General features: G+C 42.0%; 1 protein-coding gene across 2 annotated transcripts in view; it reads right to left on the reverse strand.

The window, feature by feature from the left end:
- The window catches only part of NPR3 (natriuretic peptide receptor 3), an 85,893-nt gene that overhangs the window by 22,107 nt on the left and 36,120 nt on the right, over positions 1-27,666 (reverse strand). For both annotated transcript variants that reach the window (XM_081942598.1, XM_081942599.1), the window contains exon 4: positions 882-1,017. In XM_081942598.1, coding sequence (XP_081798724.1) covers positions 882-1,017 — 136 coding nt within the window. The remainder of the gene's footprint in view (positions 1-881; positions 1,018-27,666) is intronic.

The raw sequence follows: 27,666 nt of genomic DNA on the forward strand, positions 1-27,666 counted from the left end.
ATGGATACATTGGAGCTAAGCAATCCATATTTAAAAGCTGCACTGTTTATGCAGCTCTCTACATATTCTGATTAAATAATATTATCCACTCACTTTATTTTTGGTAGACGATGCAATTATATACAGGAGACAGCATTTCAGGCAGAACAGTGGGGACAAAAGGTAGAAGGTTGAGGGGTAAAGGTTATTTAAATCAGTACTTTTCCAACCTGGCAACTTGAAGATGTGTGAACTTCAACATCCAGAATTCCCCAGCCAGCATGAAGTCCATACATTTTCAAGTTGCCAAGTTTGAAAAACATTGATCTAAACAAAGCATTTCAGAGATCCTTATGCTTTATTCTTTAAAGTGCTCCATTTTAACTCTCTCAGGGTTTTGGTTGTTTCCATGGCCAATTCAAAGCATTGGTTTCAATCTGTGTAACCCTACAGACTGTTTTCTTCTCACAGAAACTTCCTTCCATAGAAACCGATTGTTGTCTTAAGGTTATCTAGAATTTTTCCTCTGATAACCACTTCATTCTGACCTCTTTTGTTCTCTCTTTAAGCCCCGTGACTTGGTGGGTACTTGAAGCTTCTGAACTGATTGTTTAAACTCCTGCGCTGGTCCTGTACTTTATGCTGCCAGCATTAAGATTTTGCATGACACAAATGTTTTAAAAATGGCTAACAAAACCAATCAATCAACCAACCAATCACAAAATCTTCTTTCACAATATTAGCAGAAACAATCGGCTTTTCATTTCAATTTTCTAGAAGGCTTGATCAACAAAACCCAGGAATCTTAATCTCTACCATGAAGAAACAAAGATAAAAAGTGGCAGCTTTTACTAAAACAAAACTATTTATATAAAAAAGCATGGAATATGTGACTGGATTACCTTCGTATGTCCTGTTCCATGTCTGATGAACAATCTTATCCCCATCTTTCTTTGTGAAGCCATTCTTCAGAACTTCCCGTAAAGCCAGAACATAGAGAACTAAAGCATCATGGAAACCTTCAACAAACATGTTCACCTAGAAGCAGAACAACATTTCATCGGTGATTTGGCCCGTAAGTTCAGCAAAATCTTAATTTTTATGCATCTTCACAGACATCCCTAGAAGGAGCAAGTGAGGAAATGATAATATGCATGTTATGAGATCAGCCCGAAATGACATGACCTGTGTACCTGATAAGATATCCCCAAATTTGCATGATGGTATTATTTATTTATTTATTTGCTCGTTCATTTCAATTTATTAGCTGCCCAACTCCAGTGGACGCTGGGTGGTACACGCAGGTCAGAAAGACATAAAAGCAGCTAAAAATATTAAATCAAAGCAGCCTGGACTAAAATGTTCTTGTAACAAAATCCAAAAAAACAAAATAAGACCCATTAAACAAATAACAAATATGAACCCCCAAGCATAGATCCGAAGATAGGTTTTCTAAGCTTTTTGGACCACTTTCAGAGGCTGGGGCCAACAACAGAGGATACACACTTGCTAGTCCCCACAAGACGGCAACATTAAATGGAGGAATCCTGGAGCCCATCAACTCTGCTGGAACATATGGGACAGGCAGACATGATTGGAAGCAGATGGTCTCTCAGGTAGCTTATGAGCCACGGTGGCGCAGTAGTTCGAGTGCAGTACTGCAGGCTACTTCTGCTGACTGCCTGCAATTTGGCAGTTCAAATCTCACTGGCTCAAGGTTGACTAAGCCTTCCATCCTTCCAAGGTGGGTAAAATAAGGACGCAAATTGTTGGGGGCAAGATGCTGACTCTGTAAACCGCTTAGAGAGGGCTGTAAAGCACTGTGAAGTGGTATATAAGTCTAAGTGCTATTGCTCTTATGTGGCATTATGAAGAACATACCGGTATTTTGATTATCATCATGGCTTGTTACAGAAGCTGCTGCACACAGTGGTTAATAAATGCAGAACAAAAATTGGGCTAAATTATACAAGTACCTTTTAGAAAACAGTAAAACAAAACTGGATTGTCTTTTTCTTAGTGGAAATATATGTGTCAGTATCATATTGAGTAAAAAAGATAGATCCAGTAAATATCATTTGTCATTTGTGCTTAATAAGTGTTTAGGGATCTTCATTATAGTATTGAATTCAGTTTTGAGCTGAGCTTCATAATCCCCTAATAGCATGATTGTGTATGTATACAAAGTGTGCTTTTGATTACAATATTCCCATAATTCTTATAATGCAGTTTTAAAGCTTTGCATTTGCATGTAAGGACTGAGAATGCATAGGCTTCAAATGAAATCGTCAAGCGGTTATTTCAATATGATTTTCTCTTACAGCAATATTAAGTGCTAACTTTTGTGAAGATACCTGAAAAATGTTGGAGAAGAAATCTCAATCTGATTATATTTTGATAAAATAGAGCAGATTTACTGTATGCCTATGGAATTCTGCAAGATATGTATGAATTCTAGAATGATCTTTATGATATGATAGCGATGGAGAAATTTAAATTAGTTTGAATCCAGCAGCAGATACTGGCTGATAAACAGGACTCATGAAAAGGAACTTACTATTCTGCTGATTGTCCTCAACAATAAACCAACATAGCTCCTCAGCTTATATATATTTGCTGGTCTTGTTGTATTCGGATCTTTTCCCATGTAAGATTGAGATTGTTTTGGCAACGTTTCGGCGAGGTCTCACTCGCCATCCTCAGGTTGGTGTTTTCGGTTTAAAGTGTGATCGGAGCTGCCATCTTTCTATAAATCTTGGTGGGCGGGGGTGGTGGTGGAGTGCTGGCGTTGTTTCAGTAAGTGGATTGATTGGCTGTGTGGCTGTATCATGACTGGTAGATTGGTGCTGGCTCTGTGTCCGTTGTTGTTTTGTGTTGCAACGGCCTGGGTGGTGGGTGGGGCTCGTTTGTTGATAGGGCTTGTTTCCAGATGTCTGGCAGGCGGGAAGCATCATCACGTTTATTCATGTTGTGGGGTTGTTTCTCTATTTCAATAGCTTCCATAATTATTGTCTTGTTGAAGTGTTCAGTTTTGGAGATTAATTTGGTTCCTTCAAAATTAATTTCATGTCCTGTAGCTTTAAGGTGCTGGAAAAGGGAGGGAGTTTTTTCTTTTTTTCTTACTGCATTCTTGTGTTTTGCAATGCGTGCATTTATTCTCCTGTTCGTTTGTCCTATGTATGTTACAGGGCAGATTTTGCATGGTATTTCATAGACTCCTTGGTTTTCTAGCTGGACTTTGTCTTTGGGGTTTCTTAAGATGTTGGCTATTTTTTGGTCAGTATTGAAGGCTGTCTTGCTATTGTGCTTGTGGAGAATTTTGCTAATTTTATCTGTGGTGCCTTTGATGTAAGGGAGGAGGGTGATGCTGTTGTACTGTTCTGTGTCTCAGTTTTTTGTGGGAGTCTCCCTTTGGATTAGGTTGGTAATTGCTTTTCTTTGGAATCCATTGGAGATTAATACGTTTGTGAGAGTGTGTAATTCAGTTTTCAGGTGGTCTTTGTCGGCTAGGCGTTTATATACATGTTTTCGTAGATTTTCACGGGTGTAGGTATGCTGGTCTTGTTGTATTCGGGTCTATATGTGTTGTATTTGTACTAATAAATAAATAAAGGGAGACTAGTATAGATCTATTTCGAGCTATACTCAGCTGTACATTTCCACCCCGAACTACCCCAACGAGGCCGTCGAAGTGATGTCCCGGTGTGTGGAAGCCGTACGGGTCTGGATGGATGACAACCGACTCAAACTCAACCCTTCCAAGACGGAGTGGCTGTGGGTGCCGGCTCCCCGGTTCAGCCAATTAATTCCATCTTTGGCCATCGGGGGCGTTCAACTCGCCCCCGTGGAGCGGGCGCGCAATTTGGGCGTCCTCTTGGATGCCCGGCTGTCCATGGATGACCATGTGACAGCCGTGGCAAGGGGGGCGTTCCACCAGGTCCGCCTGGTGCGCCAATTGCGCCCCCTACTGGACCAGGACGCCTTACGCACAGTCACTCATGCGCTGGTGATGTCTCGCCTGGACTACTGTAACGCTCTCTACATGGGGCTTCCCTTGAAATGCACTCAGAGGCTACAGTTGGTCCAGAACGCAGCCGCGCGGGTAGTTATGGGGAGTACTAGGTACTCCCATGTGACACCGCTCCTGCGCGAGCTGCACTGGCTTCCTGTGGTCTATCGGGTGCGTTTCAAGGTTTTGATAACGATCTTTAAAGCGCTCCATGGCTCAGGACCTAGTTACTTGCGGGATCGTATTCTGCCCCATACATCCCTGCGACCAATCCGCTCGCACAGAGAGGGTCTCCTCCAGGTGCCGTCCACCAGACAGTGCCGAGGGGCGGCGCCTAGGAGTAGAGCCTTCTCTGTGGCGGGCCCAGCCCTGTGGAATGACCTCCCCCCCGGATATTAGGACTACCTCTGACCTCCGCTCCTTCCGTGTAAAGCTCAAGACCCACCTATTCCAAGTAGCTGACCTGGCTCAACCATGATCTAACTATATCGCTCCTGACGGGTTTTTATTTATGTAATTTAATTGTATTTATTTATTTAGGGGTTTTTAAACATTGTGATTTTAATTGTTTTTATCCAACAGCCCACCTCCTCCTTGTACACGTCTTATTATATGTCTTTGTTATATGTATGTCCTGTCTAGATATGTACTTTATATGTTTTATTGTACGCCGCCCCGAGTCCTTCGGGAGAGGGTGCGGCTAAGAAATAAATATTTTATTATTTATTATTATTATTATTATTATTATTATTATTATTATTATTATTATTATTATTATTATTATTATTATTATTATTAATTAGCTCTCATCAACTAGCCATACCCTTACTGGGATTTGAACCTGGGCTGTATTTGTCCTGGCATTCCACTTGACATGAAACAAAGGTAAAAACACATATACTATTTTAAACAGTGCTAGTGTTGTACATTTATTTTTGAGCATCATATTCTAGAATGTCAACTTATCTATCATTTTAATACCTACATTATAATACATACATAGTATCTCTTCCCATGTCCACCTAACCTGATTCTTTCGCATTCCAACTTCTATCTCATGTTTCTAACCATTCCGTGTAGCATAGTATTCTGTATCTCCTTTATCTTTTAGTTTTAGCTTTAGTCTATCTATTTCCACACAGACTAGGGGAACATATATTTCTGCCAGCAAAGTCATACAAAATTGAATGTGGCAGAAGCTATGGTCTGACCTAGAATAGATGGGACAATCTGAGATGTTTCCTTTCTCTTTTTGTATAATAATTACCCTATATATACTGTATATACATAATCCACCAACTCACTGTATCCCTTTTCCTGTTGAGGATCTGAGAAAGTGCTATCCAAATACGCCGTCATTGCTCACAAATTGGGAATAAACAAATGTTTATTAAACTGTTTAAATAGTTCTATCATGTAGGAAGTTAAAACCCACCCCTCTGCTAGAAAAATGAAATATCCTGGGAAATATTAAGAAGGCAGAACATTATATTTCCCTGGATCAGAAATGGAGAAACATGTTTTTAGGCAGGAAACAGACTCACTCTTAATAGCCCCCACTTTTCTTAATGGGACATTAAAAGGCCCACACCAGTCTATTCTACATAACAAAGGGTTCCCCATTCAGCTTTAGGTTGATGGGATTAAGGCATGATAGTATTAGCCCTTTACCCATCTCACCACAGGGCACCTGGGAAGAAGCAATGCTCAACCAAACTTGGACTCAAAGCACAACCTAAAGAGTTGCCCCTGCATGGCCCTATGGGAGTCTGACAACCAATCAGAATACATTTCTTACACAGGAACAGGAAACAGAGAGTATAAAGCCAGGAACTTCCAGCCCTTCTTTCTCTTTTCTTCTTCACCCAACATCTGGAAGCATGTGATCCCCCTTTTCTGTTCAGGACCTCAAGCCATGTGGTCCTGTCCACCATTAAACCATCTCTCCAAGCAGCCTCTATGCTTCCAGTGTCTTTTTCCCCACTTGGAGCTGAACCCAGAAGGACATTTCTTCCAACAATCATAAACAGAACAGAAACTCTTTTGCAAGAGGGGAAAAGAGAAGTGTTTTTGTCCCCTGAGTTGGCTGCCCCTAGTTCTCTACCCTCCTACAGAGGCTAGAAACTTATTCTTGGCAGGACTTCGAATGGTAGAACAATTCCATCCTGTAGCTTATTTTCTAAAGGCTGCCCTGTGTGTGCACATGTATGTCCACATTTTCATGGCTCTTTCAGTCAATGGCATGAGTTAATGAAATGTCCCTTTCCAATACAAGTGCAAAAAAAAAAAAAAGCATATAAATAGCCTTGTGTTTGCGAGAAATCCCGGCAATGCTGTGCTACAAGGAATCCAGCTGTGTAGCTGTTGTCCCTGGGTAGCAATGCTTGCTTGTCCTGTTTGCTGGCCATCTGTAGATTCGGAGAGAATGGGAGCAGCTAGTTTCAATGAATAGGCCTGTCTTCTATGCCAAACTGGTGGGGTACCCTTTCCACTTCCGCTTGCTTTTTTTTTTTTTTTTTACAGAATTCTTTTCTGTCCCTCTTTTCAAATGTATGTCCATTTTGGAGCAACCCCAACAGAAAGAGAAAGTAGCATAAAAAGAAAAAGGAAAGCTAATTGCCATATTCTTTGGGCAATTAAAAACAGAAAGGCTAATGAGACTAACTTCCCTGAGCAACAGACATAAAGGCAGGCAGGCATGCATAGTTCATATATCTGAATAGGAGATAAAGAAAGCTGGATGTCTTGGCTGGACAAAGGAACACATTAAAGGGAGCTTTATGATTTCACCCACACTAATTCCAGAAGCCAGTCTCTGGAGTTGGTTATAATTCGAATGCAGCAAAGTTGCACAAATGATTAACAAGTGATTTATAAATCAAGGCAGAAGATCTCTTAAGTAGAGGAAATGTCCAAAGTTCTACTCAACCAATGCAACATCAGTTCATGATTTTAAAACACTAGGAACAGACTTGGGGCTCATTTGCAAGGTGTGCATACTGTAGTGATTCCCATCCCCAGCCACTTCCTCTCTTAATTTCTGAAACAGGTTGGCCTACCAACGATCTGCGGAACGTAAAGTCCTGAAATTGACTTACCCATCCCTGTTGTAATTGAAATATTTTACAGTCTGCAAGTAGAGCTTTATAGGGAAGACTTGGTTCATTACTTCTTTTTAACAGCAACTTCTTTTCAAAAGATCATTCTATTGTGGCTGTCTATGGTCTCAACACACAATGTAGCAATGTAAGAGAGTTTGTTGTGGTGCATCTGAAGCTCACCTGATGGAGAATAGCATTTCCAGGACCTCCTGGGATTGAAAAACCACGGCTCCTCACTTCATAGACTGTAACTTAGAATAGGAGTGTGGTAGCTCATGTGGTTAGGAAGCTGGGTTAACAAACAGCAAGCTCACATTGGAGACCCGAGTGCTGCTGCGTGACGGGGCGAACTCCCGTCATTCGCTCCAACTCCTGCTGACCCAGCAGTTTGAAAGCTGGCAACTGCGAGTAGTGAGATGGGTACGACTCTGGTGGGCAAGTTAAAGGGGGACATGAAGGGAGGCCCTAACCAGGCGTCTCCAGAGCAATGGTGATGTCACCTGCTAATCTTTCAACCCACAAGGGCCTTGGTGCTTCCAACGTGAGAGCGAGCGAGCAACTTAGAACAGATATTGTGGGGAATATACAGTATAAGAGTACAATGTACACCAAAAGTGTAATAATGCATTTATCTGCAATAGGGCTTTTCCATATTGCCCCCTTTTCTATTTCCCAAACCTTCAGAAACAGTTGGGAGGTGATTGGTAAGTGACCTTCAATTCTGCTAAGTACAAACAGTCGTTACAAAGTTCCATACAAAAGGGAAAGCAGAAAACTAACGTTTATTCATTGGATTGGATTTGGAGCCTGCCTGATTTCAAACACCTCTGGCTGGCTTACATATTAAAAATCCTAAATAAGGATTGAACAGACGATGGACATCTGGAATAACACAATGCTCCCAAAACGTCACAGGGACTCAGCAACCACTCTAACCCCCAGGCCTGAAGCAAAGCCAGGTTTTCAAGGATTTACAGAACACCCTCCATGGTGACAGCTGTGTTCCAGAAAAAGGAGCTGTGTGAGAGTCATTTCCTGGGTCCCAACAGATGACACTGATTGGGCCCACCGTGCACCTGTCTTGATGGATATAGTGCAGTGATGGTGAACCTTTTTGGCACCGAGTGAGTGCTGAAAAGGGAGAACTTCTCGCATGCACACACTCTTCTGGGTTGCAACCAGGGGTCATGCGCACACTAGCAAATGTATTTTTGGCACGCACATGCAAGTCTTCCAGTTACTGCCGCGTATGCGCCCACGCCGATCAGCTGGCTGGCGCGCATGCTCATGCTGGAAAACAGAAGACCAGCTCTTCCGGTTTCCAGCACGCATGTCAGCTGATCGGTGCGGATGCATGCATGCATGCTCGAAATCCAGAAGAGGAATAGGCGATGTCGCACGTGCCAGGCGACATGGCTCCACATGCTACTTCGGGCACATGTGCCATTGGTTCGCCATCATGGATATAGTGGGATGGGCAGAGATGCTTGGAGACAGGCAGACCTCTAATAACCAAACCTCTGTCCCATGAAATATGGTTTGCATTGAAGAAAGGATGGAAATTCACAGTACTGGTTTGAGTTTGTGGCCTCTCTTTTCTTCTCTGGGCTGCTAACAGGGAATGCAAAACAAAAAAAGGAGGCAAGAGTGTCCATAAGGTAAAGTCAAACAAGTTGAGAGCCATAACAGTGAGATCTAAGCTTACATTTCATTTGGAAGAGTGTCCTCGCAGTCAAGGAAACATTCTCCCTAGAGCAGGAGTGTCCAAACTTGGGAACTTTAAGACTTGTGGACTTCAACTCCCGGCTGGGGAATTCTGGGAGTTGAAGTCCATAAGTCTTAAAGTTCCCAAGTTTGGACACCCCTGCCCTAGAGTATCTAAAGCTCAAATAACAGAGGAGAATCCAGCAGGTTCCTCCCATATTTGAGAGACCGAAAAAAAGAAAAGGCTAATTTTGAAAAAGTAACCTTGTAGAGTTCAAAATCACTTGAACTCTCATAAATATTGTTGATTTTGGGGACTTATTGAAGTCTAATGCAACTCCTATTTGGCACACATTCTTCATGTGGAAAGACTTTATAGTTAATCTTTAAGGACTAGATTACATTTTTAAAAGGCAAATTCCATTAAGTGGAGAGAAGCTGACAAAAAAGGGGAGGAAGGGAGGGAGGGAGGGAAGAAGGAAGGAAGGAAGGAAGGAAGGAAGGAAGGAAGGAAGGAAGGAAGGAAGGAAGGAAGGAAGGAAGGAAGGAAACGAAGCAATAATGTACTGTACATGGAATTTATCCTCTTCTTTAATTGCAAATCTTAAAAAAAGCACTTAATAGGAAACTGTCTATTTCAGGGGTGTCCAAACTTGGCAACTTTAAGACTTGTGGACTTCAACTCCCAGAATTCCCCAGCCAGCAGAGCTAGTCAATTTACTAGGAAAATACTCACTGCACACCAATCTCTTAAGGAAGATATTTTTTAAAAAAAAATCTAATTAACACAGCCCACTTAATTCCCCAAGAAAAAGAGGAAATGATTTGGAAATATTATTATCAAGTCAGATGGAGGAGCAGGTATAAAAAAAAGTAATAATGATTATGTAAGCAATTTCATTCACCCTATAGGAGGCAGCACAACCCACTGAGCACTTTCAAAGTTGGATAGAGCCATTTGAATTCTCTCTTTCCCCCCCAAAAAAACAGTAAGCTTTTCATCACTGACAAACAATATTTTTGGCTGAAGACCTCAGGAACAAGGAAGAAGAAACTGCCAAATAGAAGAATCAAATTCAGAAGAGGGATTTTCTTCAGGAATGTGGCACAAAAGGAATTAAATTGCCTAATTAGTTATTTGCCCGATGCAGTTTACTTTTTAAAAACACACCGATCGATTGTTGTGTCTACTTTCAGCTTCAAATAAATGTGCTCCTTATCTACTTCAGTAGGGGGGGAAAAAACAGCACGCCAGGTGCAAAAAGGAGGCACCGTCCTTGACCTTTCTTAACTCTATTATAAAACATTTCGGCAAATGTTGCTTGCACGAGAGTTATGCCCACTGCAATTCTTTCTTCTATACAACTATTAAGGGTTCTTCGGCTGCAATTCTAGGATATGCGTCTCTGCTGCACGTGAAAACATTCATCATTTTGCTAAAAATGCAAGTCAATTTCAACTTTTACTTTTAAGTTTACTTGAACTTAAGTTCGAGATGTGCTCTTGTTTTTTATTGTCAGATAAAACAAATAAATGAGTCAATCTTTGAGATATGTTAAATCAGAACAAGGATCACGGAAAGCAACAGGGATGGGGAAAAAAACATCTGCCAAGACATCACTGCTGTCTATCCAGAATTCCTCTAGCAGCAATTGGTGTTTGATCAAATATTCTCAAGAGTCAAGAATTTGAAGCATTCATTTATTGCAAAAGTAGGGGGGGGGGAGATCAGAGAATTGTGCCAATTATGAAAGAGACCTTGTCCTGTTTCCTAGAGCAAACACAACCAAGTGATCTCTGGACTCTGAGACACTTATGACCCGTGCTGGAATTGACTGTCTTTCAAAGTCAGCCGCTCTAGTAACTAATCCAAACTAGACATCAAGTAACGCCATCATTTATATTCTATGTACATGTTTTGACTTTTCCTCCTTAACCCAAAATAATAATAATAATAATAATAATAATAATAATAATAATAATAATAATAATAATAATTTATTAGATTTCTAGACTGCCCCCTCTCCCTGGAGGGACTCGGGGCGGTGTACAGGAATAAATTTAAAAAACCATACAAACAATCGTATAGATAGCTAAAAATCAGATTAAACAACCCCTGTACGAATTTATAAAAGTTAAAAACAGACCATAAAACCAATCATAAAATTTAGAAATAAAACTGAGGTGGGAAAGGTGGAATTAGGCCAAGCCAGCTAGCTGGAACAGGTGGGTTTTAAGTTTCTGATGGAAGGAGCGGAGATCCGTAGTCTTTCTAATGTCGGGGGGAAGGTCATTCCAGAGGGTCGGGCCCATCACAGAGAAGGCCCTTCCCCTAGGCGTCGCCCGCTGGCACAGCCTAGTGGACGGCACCCGGAGGAGTCCCTCTCTGTGTGAGCGAATCGGCCGAAGGGATGTATGGGGCAGGATACAATCTGAGAAGACTGCAAGTGAGAAAGAGAATGTGGGGAAAACCGGCTTAAATCTAAAACACGCAGGCTTTATTATTATGTTCCTCTAGGAGTAAAACAAGAAGCTTGTGGACCATTTCGCATTAAAAACAGAACTGCAGGAAAGGTTTAATCAGATTCCTTCCTTCCTGAAAGAATGCTCAATCGTATTTGTATTCAAATCTATCTATTATTACAACATGATAGCAGAGTTCCAATATCTAAGGGGCTGCCACAAGGAAAAGGGGGGGTCAATCTATTCTGCAAAGCACCTGAAGGCAGGACATGAAGCAATGGATGGAAACTAATCAAGGAATGAAGAAACCTAGAACTAAGGAGACATTTCCAGACAGTTAGAACGATCAATTAATGAGTGGAATGGCCTTGCCTCCAGAAGTGGTGGGTGCACCAGCACTGAAGGTTTTTAAGAAGAGATTGGACAACCATTGATCTGAAATGGTATAGGGTTTCCTGCCTGAACTAGAAGACTTCTGAGGTCCCTTCCAACTGTATTTCTGTTATTATAGTAAGAAAGAATAGTCTATGAAACTTAGAAAAGATTCACAGCTGTCCAGTACACTTGACTTCTCTGTCACATGTACAATTTATTTCTTCTTTTTCAACAGCCATTATTGTGGGTTCTTTCTTTTATATCAAACCTACAAAAAACATTGAAAGCACATGCTAGGTAGCATTAGCATCCCTCTTGCACAGATGTGCAATCACCATCAGCTAAGGTGATCCAGAATCATCTCCAAGTGCAGAGTGACAAGATCCCAATAGAACGTGCCACCTATAGAAGATTGCACCATAACCAATTCTGATAGAAGGCTTTTGAAAAATGTTGGAATGGAGTGGCCTTAGAAATATAAATTATACATTAATAAATACTCTGCTACTAATCCTCCCTATTTAACCCCTATGTAGTAACAAAACAGGTACAAGTAGATAATAAGAGATAAAGTTATGTGGAATTCTGTTGGTGCTGTTAATGTAATTGTAGCAGTTTGATATTACAGAAGGGTTAAAGAATCACACAGATATAACATCCTTATTCTGTTGTGTCATCCCATGCAACAAGAGATCGTTTTTAGCTAGGCAGTAAAACTCTCCTCACCATGAGCAAATGAACACCTGCCAATTGTAAAGATAATTCACAGATCGATAAAAGTTCTAGAGACAGCTTAGTAAACAGCAGCAAGAGTTTCCATTACATGCAAAGAAAACTACTTTTGTTACAACTTTACGAGAAAGATATTAAGAAGAAACGGCGTCAATCTCCACTGTGAGAATATTTCAGAGTTAGATTAAATTCTGCGTAAGTAATCATTTAGCTGATGAAATTCCAATAATCCTCCTCTTTCCTAGCTCAATAAATCTTGTTAATGAGGCTCTGTGAGTTGGAAGAATTACTTTCAGTTGAAGTAGCTGCCAAAGTCTAACATGAAATGTATGCCATTTCAAATTAAGTCGTCTGCGTTTATCTTTCCTGGCTGATGCTGCCTATCTACCAAAGAGGGAATTGACAGTGGGGAGTTAACAATAAGGGAAGTTCTGAGTTGGGGGAACAATCTATAATAATATTTGCTGATTATAAAGTAGTTGAGGAATGTTCTTACATCCATGCCAAGGCATGTGTTTTTCACGCCTTTAGCAGGTTGAAACTCAGCTGCTGCCCCAGATGTGCAGTTTGAAAACTGGGAGGTGGGGGGGAGAAAAGCATTTAGGAAACTGTATGATGGGAGCAAAAAGTTCAGGCCCCTTTTTTAAAGCATAGTTTAATGGCTGCCAATTTCCCCAAGCAGCAGGACCACCATGGCTTTGAGTGAAGGAAAATAACAGAAAACACTTGTAAGCTCTTCCAAAATTGTCTTCGCAACCTGCAAATGTCTGAATGACATCTTCCTCTCCCGGAAACTTTTGAACTGTGGCTTGGGCCAAATGTCTGGCTTTACTACCCTGCCCACTCCCTCCCAAAAAGCTCTATATAGATAATCAGCATCAAAGAAAGCAAGCCCAAACGAAACCTTCTAGTGATATCTAGTTTAATCTAAGCACAAATGCAATTTGTGACACAAGAGTTATATATTCAGACGTTGAAGGAAATACCACATGTGAGGTTAACTGCAACATTTCTCTGGTAACTCAAGACGATCTGGCATTATCCATGTGTGTTGGTGAGCCTTATCTCATCTAAAGATCAGAGGCACTTCCTCCAGCAGTTTAAGATTTCCAGTGAGTGAGCTGAGGTCACTCTCAGAAATGCTATCTATAGCAGTATTTCTCATCCCTGGCTGGGGAATTCTGGGAGCTGAAGGCCACACTTCTTACAGACAGCTGGTCATTTGCATTCTTGGGGGGGGGGGGGAAAGAACCTTTGGGACAACTATGGCCTGGATGACTGAGAATCTCCATAGACAAGGAAGAAGCTTGCAAACCTAGGGCCTACAGCAGGGGTGAAATTCAGCAGGTTCTGGAAGCGGAAATTTTGAGTAATTCGGACAACCAGCAAATACCACCTCTAGCTGGCCCCAGAGTGGTGGGAATGGATATTTTGCAGTATCCTTCCCCCGGAATGGAGAGGGAATGGGGATTTTGCAGTATCCTTCCCCTGGAGTGGGGAGGGAATAGGGATTTTGCAGTATCCTTCCCCTGGAATGGAGAGGGAATAGGGATTTTGCAGTATCCTTCACCTGGAGTGGGGCGGGAATAGGGATTTTGCAGTATCCTTTCCCTGGAGTGGAGAGGGAATGGGAATTTTGCAGTATCCTTCCCCCGGAATGGGGAGGGAATAGGGATTTTGCAGTATCCTTCCCCTGGAGTGGGGAGGGAATGGGGATTTTGCAGTATCCTTCCCCTGGAGTGGGGACGGAATGGGGATTTTGCAGTATCCATCCCCTGGAGTGGGGAGGAAATGGGGATTTTGCAATATCCTTCCCCTGGAGTGGGGTGGGACTGGAGATTTTGCAGTATCCTTCCCCTACCACACCCACCAAGCACGCCCACAAAACCGGTAGTAAAAAAAATTGAATTTCACCACTGGCCAGATTTGTATGTACTGGCATGAGTAGATAAATGGCTTGTCCAAGACCTTGGAGAAGTGCTACTAAACTAAAATGACAAGTTACTGAATTAGATAAACCATAGATACTCCTTGACTTACATATGACAGACCTTCTTACCTAAGTACAGAAGTACTTACACCTTGCATTGGAAGTTCCAGCAGCTTCCCCTGCCCCTCCCCAATTACAGGACTGCACTTTGGGTGCTTAGCAATTGAACCATATGTATAGCCATTTGCAGTGTCCCACAAACGCATAACCACATTTTATGGCAGTTTTGCTGAAAATGACATTTATCTCAGGTTTTGGGCAAAACTGAGCTGCAGTGGCGCAGTGGTTAGCATGCAGTACTGCGGGCTACTTCTGCTGCCTGCCGACTGCCTGCAATTTGGCAGTTTGATTCTCATGGCTCAGGGTTAACTCAGCTTTCCAACCTTCCCAAGTCGGTAAATGAGGACCCAGACTGTTGAGGGCAATAGGCTGACTCTCTAAACTTCTTAGAGAGGACTGTAAAAGCATTGTGAAGCGGTATATAAGTCTAAGCGCTATGACTATTGCTAAAACTGGCCTATGGCAAACCTTTGGTTCGCTTAAAGACCACAACAAAAAAAGATTGCTAAAATAGGCTTGATGACCTGATTTATGACTATCATGAGTTACGACCATGAGGTCCCAGGAGTGTAACTCAAGAGACAGCTGGCTAAGGAATTCTGGGAGTTGAAGTCCACAAGTCTTAAAGTTGCCAAGGTTGGAGACCCCTGGGCTAGAAAACCTCCAATATTCCTTCAAACTCTGTTATTCTGCTAATATAATACAATAATACAATAGTAGAGTTGGAAGGGACCTTGGAGGTCTTCTAGTCCAACCCGCTTTCTCCCTTTGTTGAGCCAATGTCTTGAGATCAGGAGAGCATTGAGGGTCTAGATGTCAAAAGAAGTTCCAAAAACTATTCAAAGAATTGGCTTCCCAAGGAGCTTAGGTTTACAGTCTTGTCTGAGTGATTGCTTTGAAAAATCTAAAACTGGCTGATTTATCTCAGTGGATGCCATTAATGAACTACTTTGTATCATTTTCAATAAGTTTACAAACGAAAAGAAATGGTAGATTTAAATCAAAAAGTATACACGTTAATATTACAGTCAGCTGGTGAGTACAACTAATCCTCAACTTACAACCATTCATTTAATCACAGTTTGAAGATGCAATAAAAAAGGGCCTTATGACCATTTTTCACACTTATGACCGTTGTAGCATCCATGGCCACATAATCAAAATTTGGGCACTTGGCATCTGGCTTGTATTTATGACGGTTGCCATGTCCCGGGATGATGTGGTCCCGTTTTTTTGATCTTCTGACAAGCAAAATCAATGGGGAAGCCAGTAACAACTGTGTTACTGACTAACTGCAGTTATCAAAAAGGTCATAAATGGGACAAAACTCACTTAACAACTGTCTTGCTTAGCAACAGAAATTTTGGGCTCAGCTGTGGTCATAGGTTGAGAACTATCTATAAACAGGCGGCAGGTAAAGGTTTTGACTTCAACAATGGAAAAACACACCCAATTTCATGCAACCCCCCCACTGACTTCGAAAGTCTTCAAAAGTCTTTTGAAATGTCCAGGATAGGCATCTATTTCCTCCCCCATTGCTCTGCACAGGGGAGAGGAAGAAGTGAGGACCGATGATCAAGAGGTTGTAGGAAAAAACAACAAAGTGTTGTTTGGCCTGATACTGCAAAGAACAGTTACAGGAATTGGATATGTCTAGTCTAATGAAAAGAAGGATTAGGGGAGACAGGACAACAGTGTTTCCAATATTTCAAGGGCTCTTACAAAGACAAGGGAATTGAACTATTTTAAACTATAGCAATGCCCTATAGCTTCGTTTTGAGGGTAGACGTTGAAACAATTTATGTCCAGGATGTGAGGAATCTGTAGAACTAAGGAGAAATTTCTTAGCAGTGAGAGAAATTACAGTATTTTTCAGAGTATAAGACGCACCTTTTTTCCTCAAAAAAGAGGCTGAAAATCTGGGTGCATCTTCTACACTGAATACAGCATTTTTTGCCTCCCAAAACTCCGCCCCCTTCACCAAAATGGCAGTGCATAGCTTTTAGAAGGCTTTCAGAGAGCTCCTGAGGGCTGGGGTGGGAAGATATGAGCAAAAAATGGCCCTTTTTTGCCCCACCCCTCAGCAGCACTCTATAAGCTTCCTAAAGGCTATCCATGCCCTTTTTTGGGACAAAAAACAGGCCCGTTTTCAAGAAAAATGGGCCGTTTCTTGCTTGTTTTGAGGCCCTTCACCCCCCAGGAGCACTCTACAAGCCTCCTAAGGGCTATTCATGTCCTTTTTTTGAAAAAATGGGCCGTTTTTGGGAGGTTTGCAGAGTGCAAAAACTTTTTTTTTAATTTTCCTCTTCAAAACCTTGCTGTGTGTTATACTCCAGTGCGTCTTATACTCCAAAAAATACGGTAACTAGTGCAATAGCTTGCCATCAGAAGTTGTGGGCTCTCTATCACTGAACATTTTCAAAAAGAGGCTGGACAACCATTTGTCTGAAATGATATAGGGTCTCCTGCTCAAGTAGAGGGTTGGACTAGAGGACCTTTGAGGACCCTTCCAATTCTATTATTCCATGTTCTATGATTGTGCATCTCCAGTGGGAAGAACCAGACAAGTTTTTGATTTACTCCTGGCTATCTTTCTTATGCGGATAACAATAGGCATTCATCTTGCTTCTCATCAATAATAGTACTGTGCAGGATAAATGTGGAGCATATATCGAAGTGACAAATGGCTTACAAACAAGGATGCAAATTCCCTTCTGAACAAACAGTAGTTCTTATTAGCACTCCTTCCTCTCCTTCATTGAATCCCTTTTTTTCAAATGCTGCATTCTTTTCAAAGCGATCAGACAACCTTAAATGTCTGTAAAATCCTGGCAACAGTTGCCCTGCCAACTTGCCAAACAACCAGTAAATTTAATTCTCCACTCCAAATTCTTTGTATTGTCTTGCTGATGAAACCTGAATGGCCTCTTCATCAGATTTAGGACCAGCTACAAAGTCAATAAAAGAGGTAATAAAACTTTTGGGCTCCCCATCAGACATTCTCTCTCTCTCTCTCTCTCTCTCTCTCTCTCTCTCTCTCTCTCTCTCTCTCTCGCTCTCTCGCTCTCTCGCTCTCTCGCTCTCTCTCGCTCTCTCTCGCTCTCTCTCGCTCTCTCTCGCTCTCTCTCGCTCTCTCCCCCCCCCCCCCTCTAAAGCTGGCATCGTAAAGAGACAAAGGAAAGCTCAAAGCCTTTTATCAATTCTATCAATAATAGTCAGGCTCTTCTCTGGACAGAAGAGGGACATGGAAGCCACTTCAGGCCTCCTTGCTTCTTCCTGGTAAAGAAATTTGGGTATGGGACAGTGGCGGGTTCCGGATCCCATTGCAACTGGTACGGCATCCTCCACATATTTGTATTTCACTTGAGAAGCCTCATGTGTACTCCATTTTCATGAGCATGGCAGAAGGAAAATATAATTGGCAATATAATCATCTATTTCTAGTAAAAAAAAACACTTCATACATCTTCACAGGACTATGACATATACAAATGTACAAAACCTCCAGGTTAATTTAGACATCACACTGATAGTCCTCAACGTATGACCAAAATTGGGACTAGAATCTCAGTCATTGAGAAAATAGTCATTAAGCAAGATGCCCACATCACTGTTTTATTCAATGACTGCAATCCTGACATTCCCAATCTCCTGGGTCATTAAGTGGATGAAGTTGCCAGCTGAAATATTACAGCTTCCCTCTGGTTACAGCCTTACCTGATGGCTTCCCCACTGACCTTCTGGGGAAGCCAGCAGAAAAAAAGTTGCAAATGGAAATTGCATGATCATGAGGCGCTTGACAACCAGTCGTAAATTTAAGTTGGTTGCCAAGTGCCCAAAATGCAATCATGTGACCATAGGGAAAAGAGGGCACAGCATGTTTCATAGTGGCCAAAAGTGTTTTTTGTAAATAGGTGACACTTTTCCCTATTCATTGCACCCTCCTAAGCCTACAGCTAACCCTGTTTGCCAAATGAATTAAATACAAGTAATCCTTGATTTATAACAGTTCATTTAGTGACCGTTCAAAGTTACAATGGCACTGAAAAAAGTGAGTTATTTGTGAGTTTTTCAGTTACGACCTTCCTAGCATCCCCATGGTCATGTGATCAAAATTCAGCTGGTTTTCAACGGACTCATATTTATGGCGGCAGTAGTATCCTGGGGTCATGTGATCCCCTTTTATGACCTTCTGACAAACAAAGTCAATGGGGAATCCAGATTCATTTAACAACTGGATTACTAACTTATCAACTACAATGATTCACTTAACAACTAAAGCAAGAACATTTGTAAAAAGGGCCAACATTCACTTAACAAATGTCTCATTTAACAACAGACATTTTGGGCTCTATTGTGGTCATAAGTCAAGGACTACCTATATATCTGTTCACACCCATTTAGTGGAGGTAATTAATATTTGCATCTCTCCTTTAGATACTGCCTTAATTGACTGCCTATTTTAAAAGGAACAGAGGGCCATACATGAATGGATTTTCTGCATCCTGTTCAGCACACATCTGGATTTGGACATATACAGAATCCGTGACAGTTCAGCTGAGAGCCAGCAATTCCCAACACAGAAAAGCCACTTATAGAAACAAACCACAACTGCTCAATTTCAAGGCCACGGAGTTCACAGAAAGGATCTACTGAAGATAAGGCAATGGGTTTGAACTACCCAAAGTTATAAGAGAGAAATGCAACTTCACTCTGATGGCTTCATTTCCAGATGGATTAGAGCAGCGGTCACCAACTGGTGGTCTATGGACCACTGGTGGTCCGTGAGAAAATTTTGGGGGTCCGCAGAAAAACTATTTGCATTTTTTATTTTGCACTAAATCAGGGGTCCTCAAAATACGGCCCCTGGCCTGGCTACATTCAATGAACGTTTGTGTTGCCGCAGGGAGTCTCCCCCTTCTGGGTCTTTTTGTGAGGATCGGAGGGGGGAAGAAATTCCAACTTGGGGTCTGCTTCAGCCGCCTGGTCCAGAGCATTGGGCGAAGGCTGGAGGGAATTGCCGCTGGTGGCGAAGAGACGGAGGGCCTTGTTGCAGTGGGACTGCATCATGGCCTGGAACTCACTGACAATCTCAGCCCGCTGAGCCTCCAGGTGCTGGTACCTGGCCTTGCACTTCTGCAGGTCTTCCCTCTACTTGGAAAGCCTATGCTCGTAGTCCTGTGCTTCTGCTGAGCCTCCTTCTCGGTTAGATCCAATTTGAACTGAGCCAACTCTTTCTCATGGTGGCTACTTAGCTCCAGCAACTGCTTCCTGTTGGGGCCTAAGGAGCCCCGGGGAAGTGAGAAATGGCTAGTAGAGGCTAGAAAGGTGCCCCTCGACATCAGTGACATTGAGTTGGCCATGTCCACCCAATCACATGACCACCTTGCCATGCCCACCTAGCCGGTCATTAGGCAGATTGTATCTGCGGGATTTAAAATTATGAATTTAGTGGTCCCTGAGGTCTGAAAGGTTGGTGACCCCTGCATTAGAGGTTAGAATCCTAGCGGTGCTATGTTGTATATCAAAGAGGCTGCAGGTAGGTTCAAAACAAACTAAGTTATATAAAATCAAGTCTCCTGGAATTTCAAGGACTGCCAGGCAGTTTCAGAGATATATTTGATTTGATGCCAGAAGATATTGAAGGTTCCTAAATATCTTGTTTGTCTTAGAGCTAGGCATGGAATTTTTTTCCATTTCTCTTATTTCGGTGATAGTCTTCCCTATCTTTTCTTTGAACTCAGAGAATTTAAGGTGATAACTCCTGTGACTGTGGGAGGATCTGGATTGGAAGGACAAAAAAGATTCGGCACACGGGTGGACAAGCCTGTAGCTCCTGCCACATATGCCTTAAATGCCCTATCTTTTATGATAATCACATGCCAGCTACATAGGAGGTAGACAAACTGAGGAAAAGGTGCAGGTGCTACATACAGACCTTCATGTACACCAGATTTTGATCTCTGCACAGTCCTAATAATATTTGTCAAATGATTGTGTCCATCCTAGTTTGCTTTCAATTTTGCTTCAAGACAAATAAAGTCATCTTTGACCCTGTCTCTCAAGAACGACAAAGATCCTCCTTCTGAAATGAAAATTTATCCTAAGAATCCTGGATTTTATGATCTTATGACTGTATGAATACATAGATCTTTTCCTTTTGCTTTGTCATAATTTCGGCTGGAACTTTCCGGCATGCTTTGACCTCTCACTCATTACAGTATTTTTCAGTGGGTTGTAAGCAAAGGTCATACAGTACTGAAAACTCTCACTGCAGGGCTTCCTTCCAAGAACAGAAACGAATCCAGGACCACTCGGCGAAGTACAAATTTCCAACTAGGTCAGAAGTAAACGCTGCAGGAATTAAATGCATGACTGCCACGGAAAGTAGCACGTTGCTGTCTCTTCTAACATCTAGTGCTACAAAAGGTGCAATCTCATTGTACCACATTGCCTGTTTTGCAATTTCCGTAAGTGGTAGATTATGCTACAGAATAGATGTGGGCACGGACCCAATGCTGCAAAGATGCACACGTTTTATAATCCTGAATAAAGGGGTTGAAGCAGACTGGTACAGACTGGACAGAGTGGCTCAACCACTACTCCTTTTTTGTTTTTTAAGCATGAGAGAGAGAAAATGAAATGAAAAACAATGGCATGTCTTTCAGGTATGAACCAGCAAACTTCTATTCATACAACAAAATGACTTAGAACAGTCCATTTATTGACGGTTCAAAGTCAGTAAATGAACTGTTTAAGGCAGTGACGGTGAACCTTTTTGGCACTCGGTGCTGAAAAGGTTGTGTGGAAACATTGCACGTGTCTGTGCATGCTGGTCAGGGCTGCGCTCCACGACAAGCCAAACTTCTGGGTTCGAGCGCACATGTCCACCCGACGATCAGCTGACCGGCATGCATGCGCAGGCCGGTTTTCAGCACTGCCTCGCACGCAAAGGGATTGTGCTCTGGAAAAGTTGAACTCCCGGGTTCTGGCACCCCCAACAATCAGCTGGCTGGCGCGCAGGGGCCCTCCCGGTTTTCAGCACTGCCATGTACACGAAGAACAGTTGATCATCGCGAGTGCTTGTGCGCCAGAAACCCAGAAGACAAACAGGCAAGGCCATGCGTACTGGGCGACATAGTTTCACGTGCCACTTTGGGCATGCGTGCCATAGGTTCGCCATCACGGGTTTAAGATATATATGGAAGGAGCTACAGGCTTGCAACGGCACTGAAAAAAGTAACTTATGACTGTTTTTCACAATTGTGACCCTTGCAACATCCTCATGGTCACATGATCAAAATTCAGATGCTTGATAACTGGTTCAGATTGATGACGGTTGCAAAATTCACTTCAACAGCTGTCTCACTTAACAACAGATATTTTGGGCTCAATTGTGGTCGTAAATCGAGAACTACCCGTACCCACTATGCTATTACAGAACTCATAGTAAAGCTGGCTCTGAAAGATATTTAAAGTCTGTGGTCAGCACTGATTGAACTGAAGGGTGCTTCTACCCTTGGAGAGTTGCTGATGGATTGGTGGGGTTAACCTGCAACAAACTAAAACATGTATTCCAAAGCAGACAGGCACACTGAATACAATATAACGTGGGAAAGTGTATTTTTAGATGGAGCACAAAAACAAGCTTTTAAGTCACTCTGATGGCAATTGAGGGACTAGTAGATAATGATGTACTTCAGAAACAGTCATCAGACTATTCTGGTGAGAGGGCAACCGGCTAGTGTGGATAAAGACACTTTTTGTTTTAAAATAATCAAAATATCAAAGGACAAAGAAACACCAACAGCTTTATAGCAGAATACAAAACAAAAAAACAGAAAAACCAGAGCCACATTATTATCTCCACTGTTGAAAAACATGCAATACCTCTGGCTTAACTGTTCTAAAGTTGTCAGCAAAGAAAACTCCTGCGGATTTTAATGACTGCGGGGTCAAATCTCAAATTTATAATTCTTAGTAAATTGGTTCACTCAGCAACCCGTAAATTACCATGAAAAAAATTCTTCTTTTCTTCATGAGTTTAAAGCTCATTTTGACTTGCTTCCTCCCCCTTCTCTTGCTCCCACTCAGAGACAATTAGGGGGGAAAAAACCCACTCCAGATACTGAATGGACCTATTCACTTGGACAAATTACCCCCTAGCAACAGTCTTTTAAAATTTTCTTTCTTTTCACTTCTGATGCATTCAAATGAGGACACAAAGGCCTGCCTGTCATGAATGGGAGACTTATTTTGGGGGGAAAGGATAGTGCAGCACACCCCACTGAACAGGTTAAGTTTTAGTGTTCTCTTACAGTGGTTTTACAGATACAATTTCACCCTTATTTTGCAGCTCTGCTCTCTAGACCAATCGAATTCCAATAATGCTAAACTGTCTTTCTGTACGTGGGAAAAAATAGCTAGATAGCTAGAGATGAAAATAAAAAATAAAGGAAGTTGGGAGTTTGGTGTGACCGATCACTGATCAGCTCACGGTCTTGCTAATTTTGGTGGTCATCCATCCAGCTGTTTTACGCAGTTAATCCAATGTTGTTTCAGAAAAATGTCGGTTTTGTCCTCTTTCATGGAGGAATAGTTAGTTTATTAAAAACAAAAGAGCACAGGATATAAAATTCTCATTATTTTGACTCGCTATTTGAGAGAATAAAGTAATTTAATAAAAGGAGGCTGTTCACCGTCCCTGGCACCGAGGAATAAGAATTGATCTTACCAAGCGATTTATTTCTCCATCCCAAACACAGTGTTAAATTAGTTAATTCCATTAGCTTTAAATGAGGAGGGAAAACAAGCTATGGATTGCCTGCTAACCTCAGAAGGCCAAATAGCCAAGGTTATAAAACCATCCCTGCTCAGAATATTGAGTCATAAATAAAAGGACCATTTATTAAGTCCAACCCCCTGAAACCAGTAACAGAGGTGGCATTAAAAACTTTGAAAAAGTAAAGCCTAAGCCAATTTTCTGCAAAAGTTCAGAATTATTTAATAAATAGCTGGCTGTGCCTGACCTTGAGCTGAAAAACAATTTTGGCCAATTAGATATGAACAGCATCTGTTTTTGCCCTGGGACCGCCTTACTTTTTACGCACATTGTTCATTGTAAAATAAAAATGGACAACAAAATCCCCATGAACTATTCTTTGCTATTTATTTATCATGTTCTGGATACCCATTGTAAAAATACTTCTAACTTTAAAAAGGGAGAACTGGCAGGTTTGCATGAAATGTATTTACAATACTTTTTCTGGACCTGGTATTGGTCGCACCGGCACTCATAGAAAACAATAAATGGCCAGTGGTTTCAGCCAGCACTTTCTCAGCCTACGAAGAAAAACTATTAATAAATCCAATGATAAGAAGCTTCCTGAGAATAAGGAGTTTGTTTACTTTGTGGAAAATGGGTGTCATAAGACCTGGCTTGGCAATCATGGCAACCATTCTGTAAATAATTATAACAGAATAACTTAGAATAACAGGGTTGGAAGGGACCTGAGAGTTCTTCTAGTCCAACTCCATGCTAAGGCAAGAAACTCCCAGGAGTCTCCATGTTTTGGATGTGAGGTAAATGCAGGAACCGTACAGCAGCTTGGGGAGGGGGAAAAAATGGGCCTCCCAGAAGTTCCAGAAGGCCAGAAATGGGTCCATTTCTCACCTCCGGGGGGGGGGCAACTGGAGGCCTCCAGAGCCTGGGGGAGGCAGTTTTCGCCCTCCCAGAGGCTCGAGGAAAGCCTCCAGAGCCTGGGGAAGGCGACCCCCACCCCCATGGTGCAGGAAGCTGACTAGGCCACGCCCACCATTTCCCATGCCCACCAGCAATTGGGCAGAGTACCCGTTGCTGAAATTTTTGAAACCCACCCCTGCCTCCAGGTATCCATTTTGTCAAAGTTCTAATGCTCCAAAGAAGATTGTCTACCCTTGTTATTGTTGTTGTTAGTTGCAAAGTCATGTCCGACCCATCGCAACCCTATGGACAAAATTCCTCCAGGTCTTCCTGTCCTCTACCATCCTCTGGAGTCCATTTAAGGTCACGCCTACTGATTTGGTGACTCCATCCATCCACCTCATTCTCTGTTGTCCCTTCTTCTTTTGCCTTCAGTCCAGTGGTGGGATACAACCAGTACGCCTGGAACGGTACCTGGTGCTCCCAGCAGGCACTGGTACAGGCATATTGGTGGCTGCTGGGAGCACCAGGTACTGTTCCGGTACGGTACTCCGGAGAGCCCACCCACCCAACCTGCATTTGAGCCGATCTGTAGGGCACCTGTAGGATGCTCCGCCAAGCAGCTGGAGGCTCGCGGGTGGTTAAGTACGAATGCGCGCACTGTGCGTGTGCACGTGCTGGATACCGGGCCCCATTGCAGCGTACTAATTGCAACGGGATCCGGATCCCACCACTGCCTCAGTCTTTCCCAGCACTAGGCTCTGTAATAACCCTTGTTATTACATACAATTTAATTGTGTTAGAAATAACACAATTAAGGGGGGAAAGTTCCCCCCTTTTCACTATTTAACATATCAGCTAATACTCCTGAGGCCTTTAATAGTAGTATTACATAATGAAGAACAAATTTGGGAAAGAAAGAAAGATGGTTTCAAAAATGGTCCTAAATCTGCAACGTCTCTTTCGGCTGCTGTGTGTAAGAAGAAAAACAATTGGCTATTTCTGTTTCAATCAAAATCTGTGTGTTGTTATATCTTCTGTTCAGACAGCTCTTTAAATCTGTGGTTTAAAAACCTCTGAAATTATAATGGCACAATTGGTGCAAATAATCTGGAGGAAATCAGATTTAGTTTTGTTATCGCTCCATTTCTCAGCAAAACAATAAGACCTTCTAAAACAAAAGCCATGTGACTTAGGGCAGATTCTTTAAATAAATGAAATCTCTATTATGAAACTGCCTTCTTGGGAATTAACTGTTGCACTACAAGTATATATGACATTTGGTGCTAACTTTTTAAAATAGACAGCAATTTTAGGAGCAAAGACTAGAGTGGTAAAATGACGGTTCATTGTTAACTGATGAAAATGTAGATCTAGTTTCTAACTAGACAGGCTCTTATTCCAAGATACCTTTGAATTAAGCAAAGGAAAGTAAAAAACACTGTTATAGGAGTTACTATCATCATCCAGAACATAAGACAATCATACCACCTGTTCAACTTCCAATATGATATATACTATCATCTGATGACAGTGATAGACTTCATTCTAATGCACAATCATAATGTAAAAGAACTGGAACAAATCTGACTTTAAAAATTGTATACCCAGAATCTAATTTTCTAGAACACTGTCTCTAATCTTATTGGCCTTTCTTGAGCAACTGAAATACAAAAATTAACTTCATTGCAGAAAGGCTGAGCAGGAATGAATGAGATTTGATGTAGACAGTCCTTGACCATTTGAAGTTACCTGGTACCTCCTTGGGGGCACTTACAGATTGATGCCAAAGTTCTAATGACCACTCCCCCTGGTCACATGACTGCACGTGAGGCACCTGGTAACTAGCCCCACATTTACGGCTGTTTGCAGCATCCCACGGTCACCTGACCACATTTTATGACTGTTTTGCCAAAAACTGGCATTTTTTTCTGGTTTTCAGCAAAACCGTCCCATAGCGAATCATCATCGGTTCTCTTAATGACTCCAGCATTAGTTTTACGAATGTTGCATTTACTTATTGACCATTGCAAAATAGGTGGCAAAAATCAAGTCATTCATAAGGATGACCCGTTTAATGACTGTCATGATTTATGACTCGGGTGGACAGTTGTGGGTTATCTGTATTCTTTTTCATGAATGAAACAAAGTGTACAATACAATAAAATACAATACTAGAGTTGGAAGGGACCTTGGAGGTCTTCTAGTCCAACCCCCTGCCTAGGCAGGAAACCCTATACCGTTTCAGACAAATGGGTATCCAACATTTTCTTAAAGACTTCCAGTGTTGGGGCATTCACAACTTCTGGAGGCAAGCTGTTCCACTGATTAATTGTTCTAACTGTCAGGAAAGTTCTCCTCAGTTCTAAGTTGCTTCTCTCCTTGATTAGTTTCCACCCATTGGTTCTTGTTCTACCCTCAGGTGCCTTGGAGAATAATTTGAGTCCCTCTTCTTTGTGGCAACCCCTGAGATATTGGAACACTGCTATCATGTCTTCCCTGGTCCTTCTTTCTATTAAACTAGACATACCCAGTTCCTGCAACCGTTCTTCATATGTTTTAGTCTCCAGTCCCCTAATCATCTTTGTTGCTCTTCTCTGCACTCTTTCTAGAGTCTCCACATCTTTTTTACATCGTGGCGACCAGAACTGAATGCAGTATTCCAAGTGTGGCCTCACCAAGGCATTATAAAGCGGCATCAACACTTCACGTGATCTTGATTCTATCCCTCTGTTGATGCAGCCTAGGACTGTGTTGGCTTTTTTGGCAGCTGCTTCACACACAAACAACACAAAAGCCACACAACTGACTCACACACAATGCAAAAGCAGTTGGACTTCACACAAAATGGCCCCTACAACAAGCAGGAACCTCACAGAGTCACGGGTTAGGGCTAATAAGTAGTTAAAAATGCTTTAAAAAAGCAAGAAAAGAAAAGAAAAAGGTTTGGACATCCTCCAACACAGCTGATGTCAAACAGCTGATAGTTGGAACGTTTTTTTTACTTTTTAAAACATTTTTTTTACTACCAGTTGGATAGTAAAAAATGCTTTTAAAAAAGTAAAAAAAAAGGTTCATCAGCTGTGACAATCAGTGGCGCAATCGTGGGAACTTTTTTTTTTACTTTTTAAAAGCATTTTTTACTACTGGTTTGGGGAACTGACGGCTCCAGCAAACAGGGCAGGTGAGATGTGGGAGAGAAATTGGCAAGTATTTGCCTTATACCAGCTGCAAGCCTCTGCAGCTGGTATAAGGGCAGGCAGATTGTCATGTGACTGTGGGGACAATGCAACGGCCATAATGTCATCAGGGGTCATAATTCCTCTTGTTCAGCACTGTTGTAATTTTGAACAATTGCTGAGTAAACAGTCGTGATTTGAGAACTACCTGTATGATCAGTGGTGGGATTCAAGTAATTTAACAACCGATTCTCTGCCCTAACGATTTATTCCAACAACCAGTTCACCAAATTGCTCAGAAAGTTAACACGCGGTTCTCCCAGAGTAATGCAAACTGGCTGAATCCCACCACTGTGTATGATGTTTGAAAGAGACCTTGCAGGTGGCTTGGG

This window comes from Natrix helvetica (genome assembly GCF_964273705.1).
Source record: "Natrix helvetica genome assembly, chromosome: 2".
NCBI lineage: Eukaryota > Metazoa > Chordata > Lepidosauria > Squamata > Natricidae > Natrix > Natrix helvetica.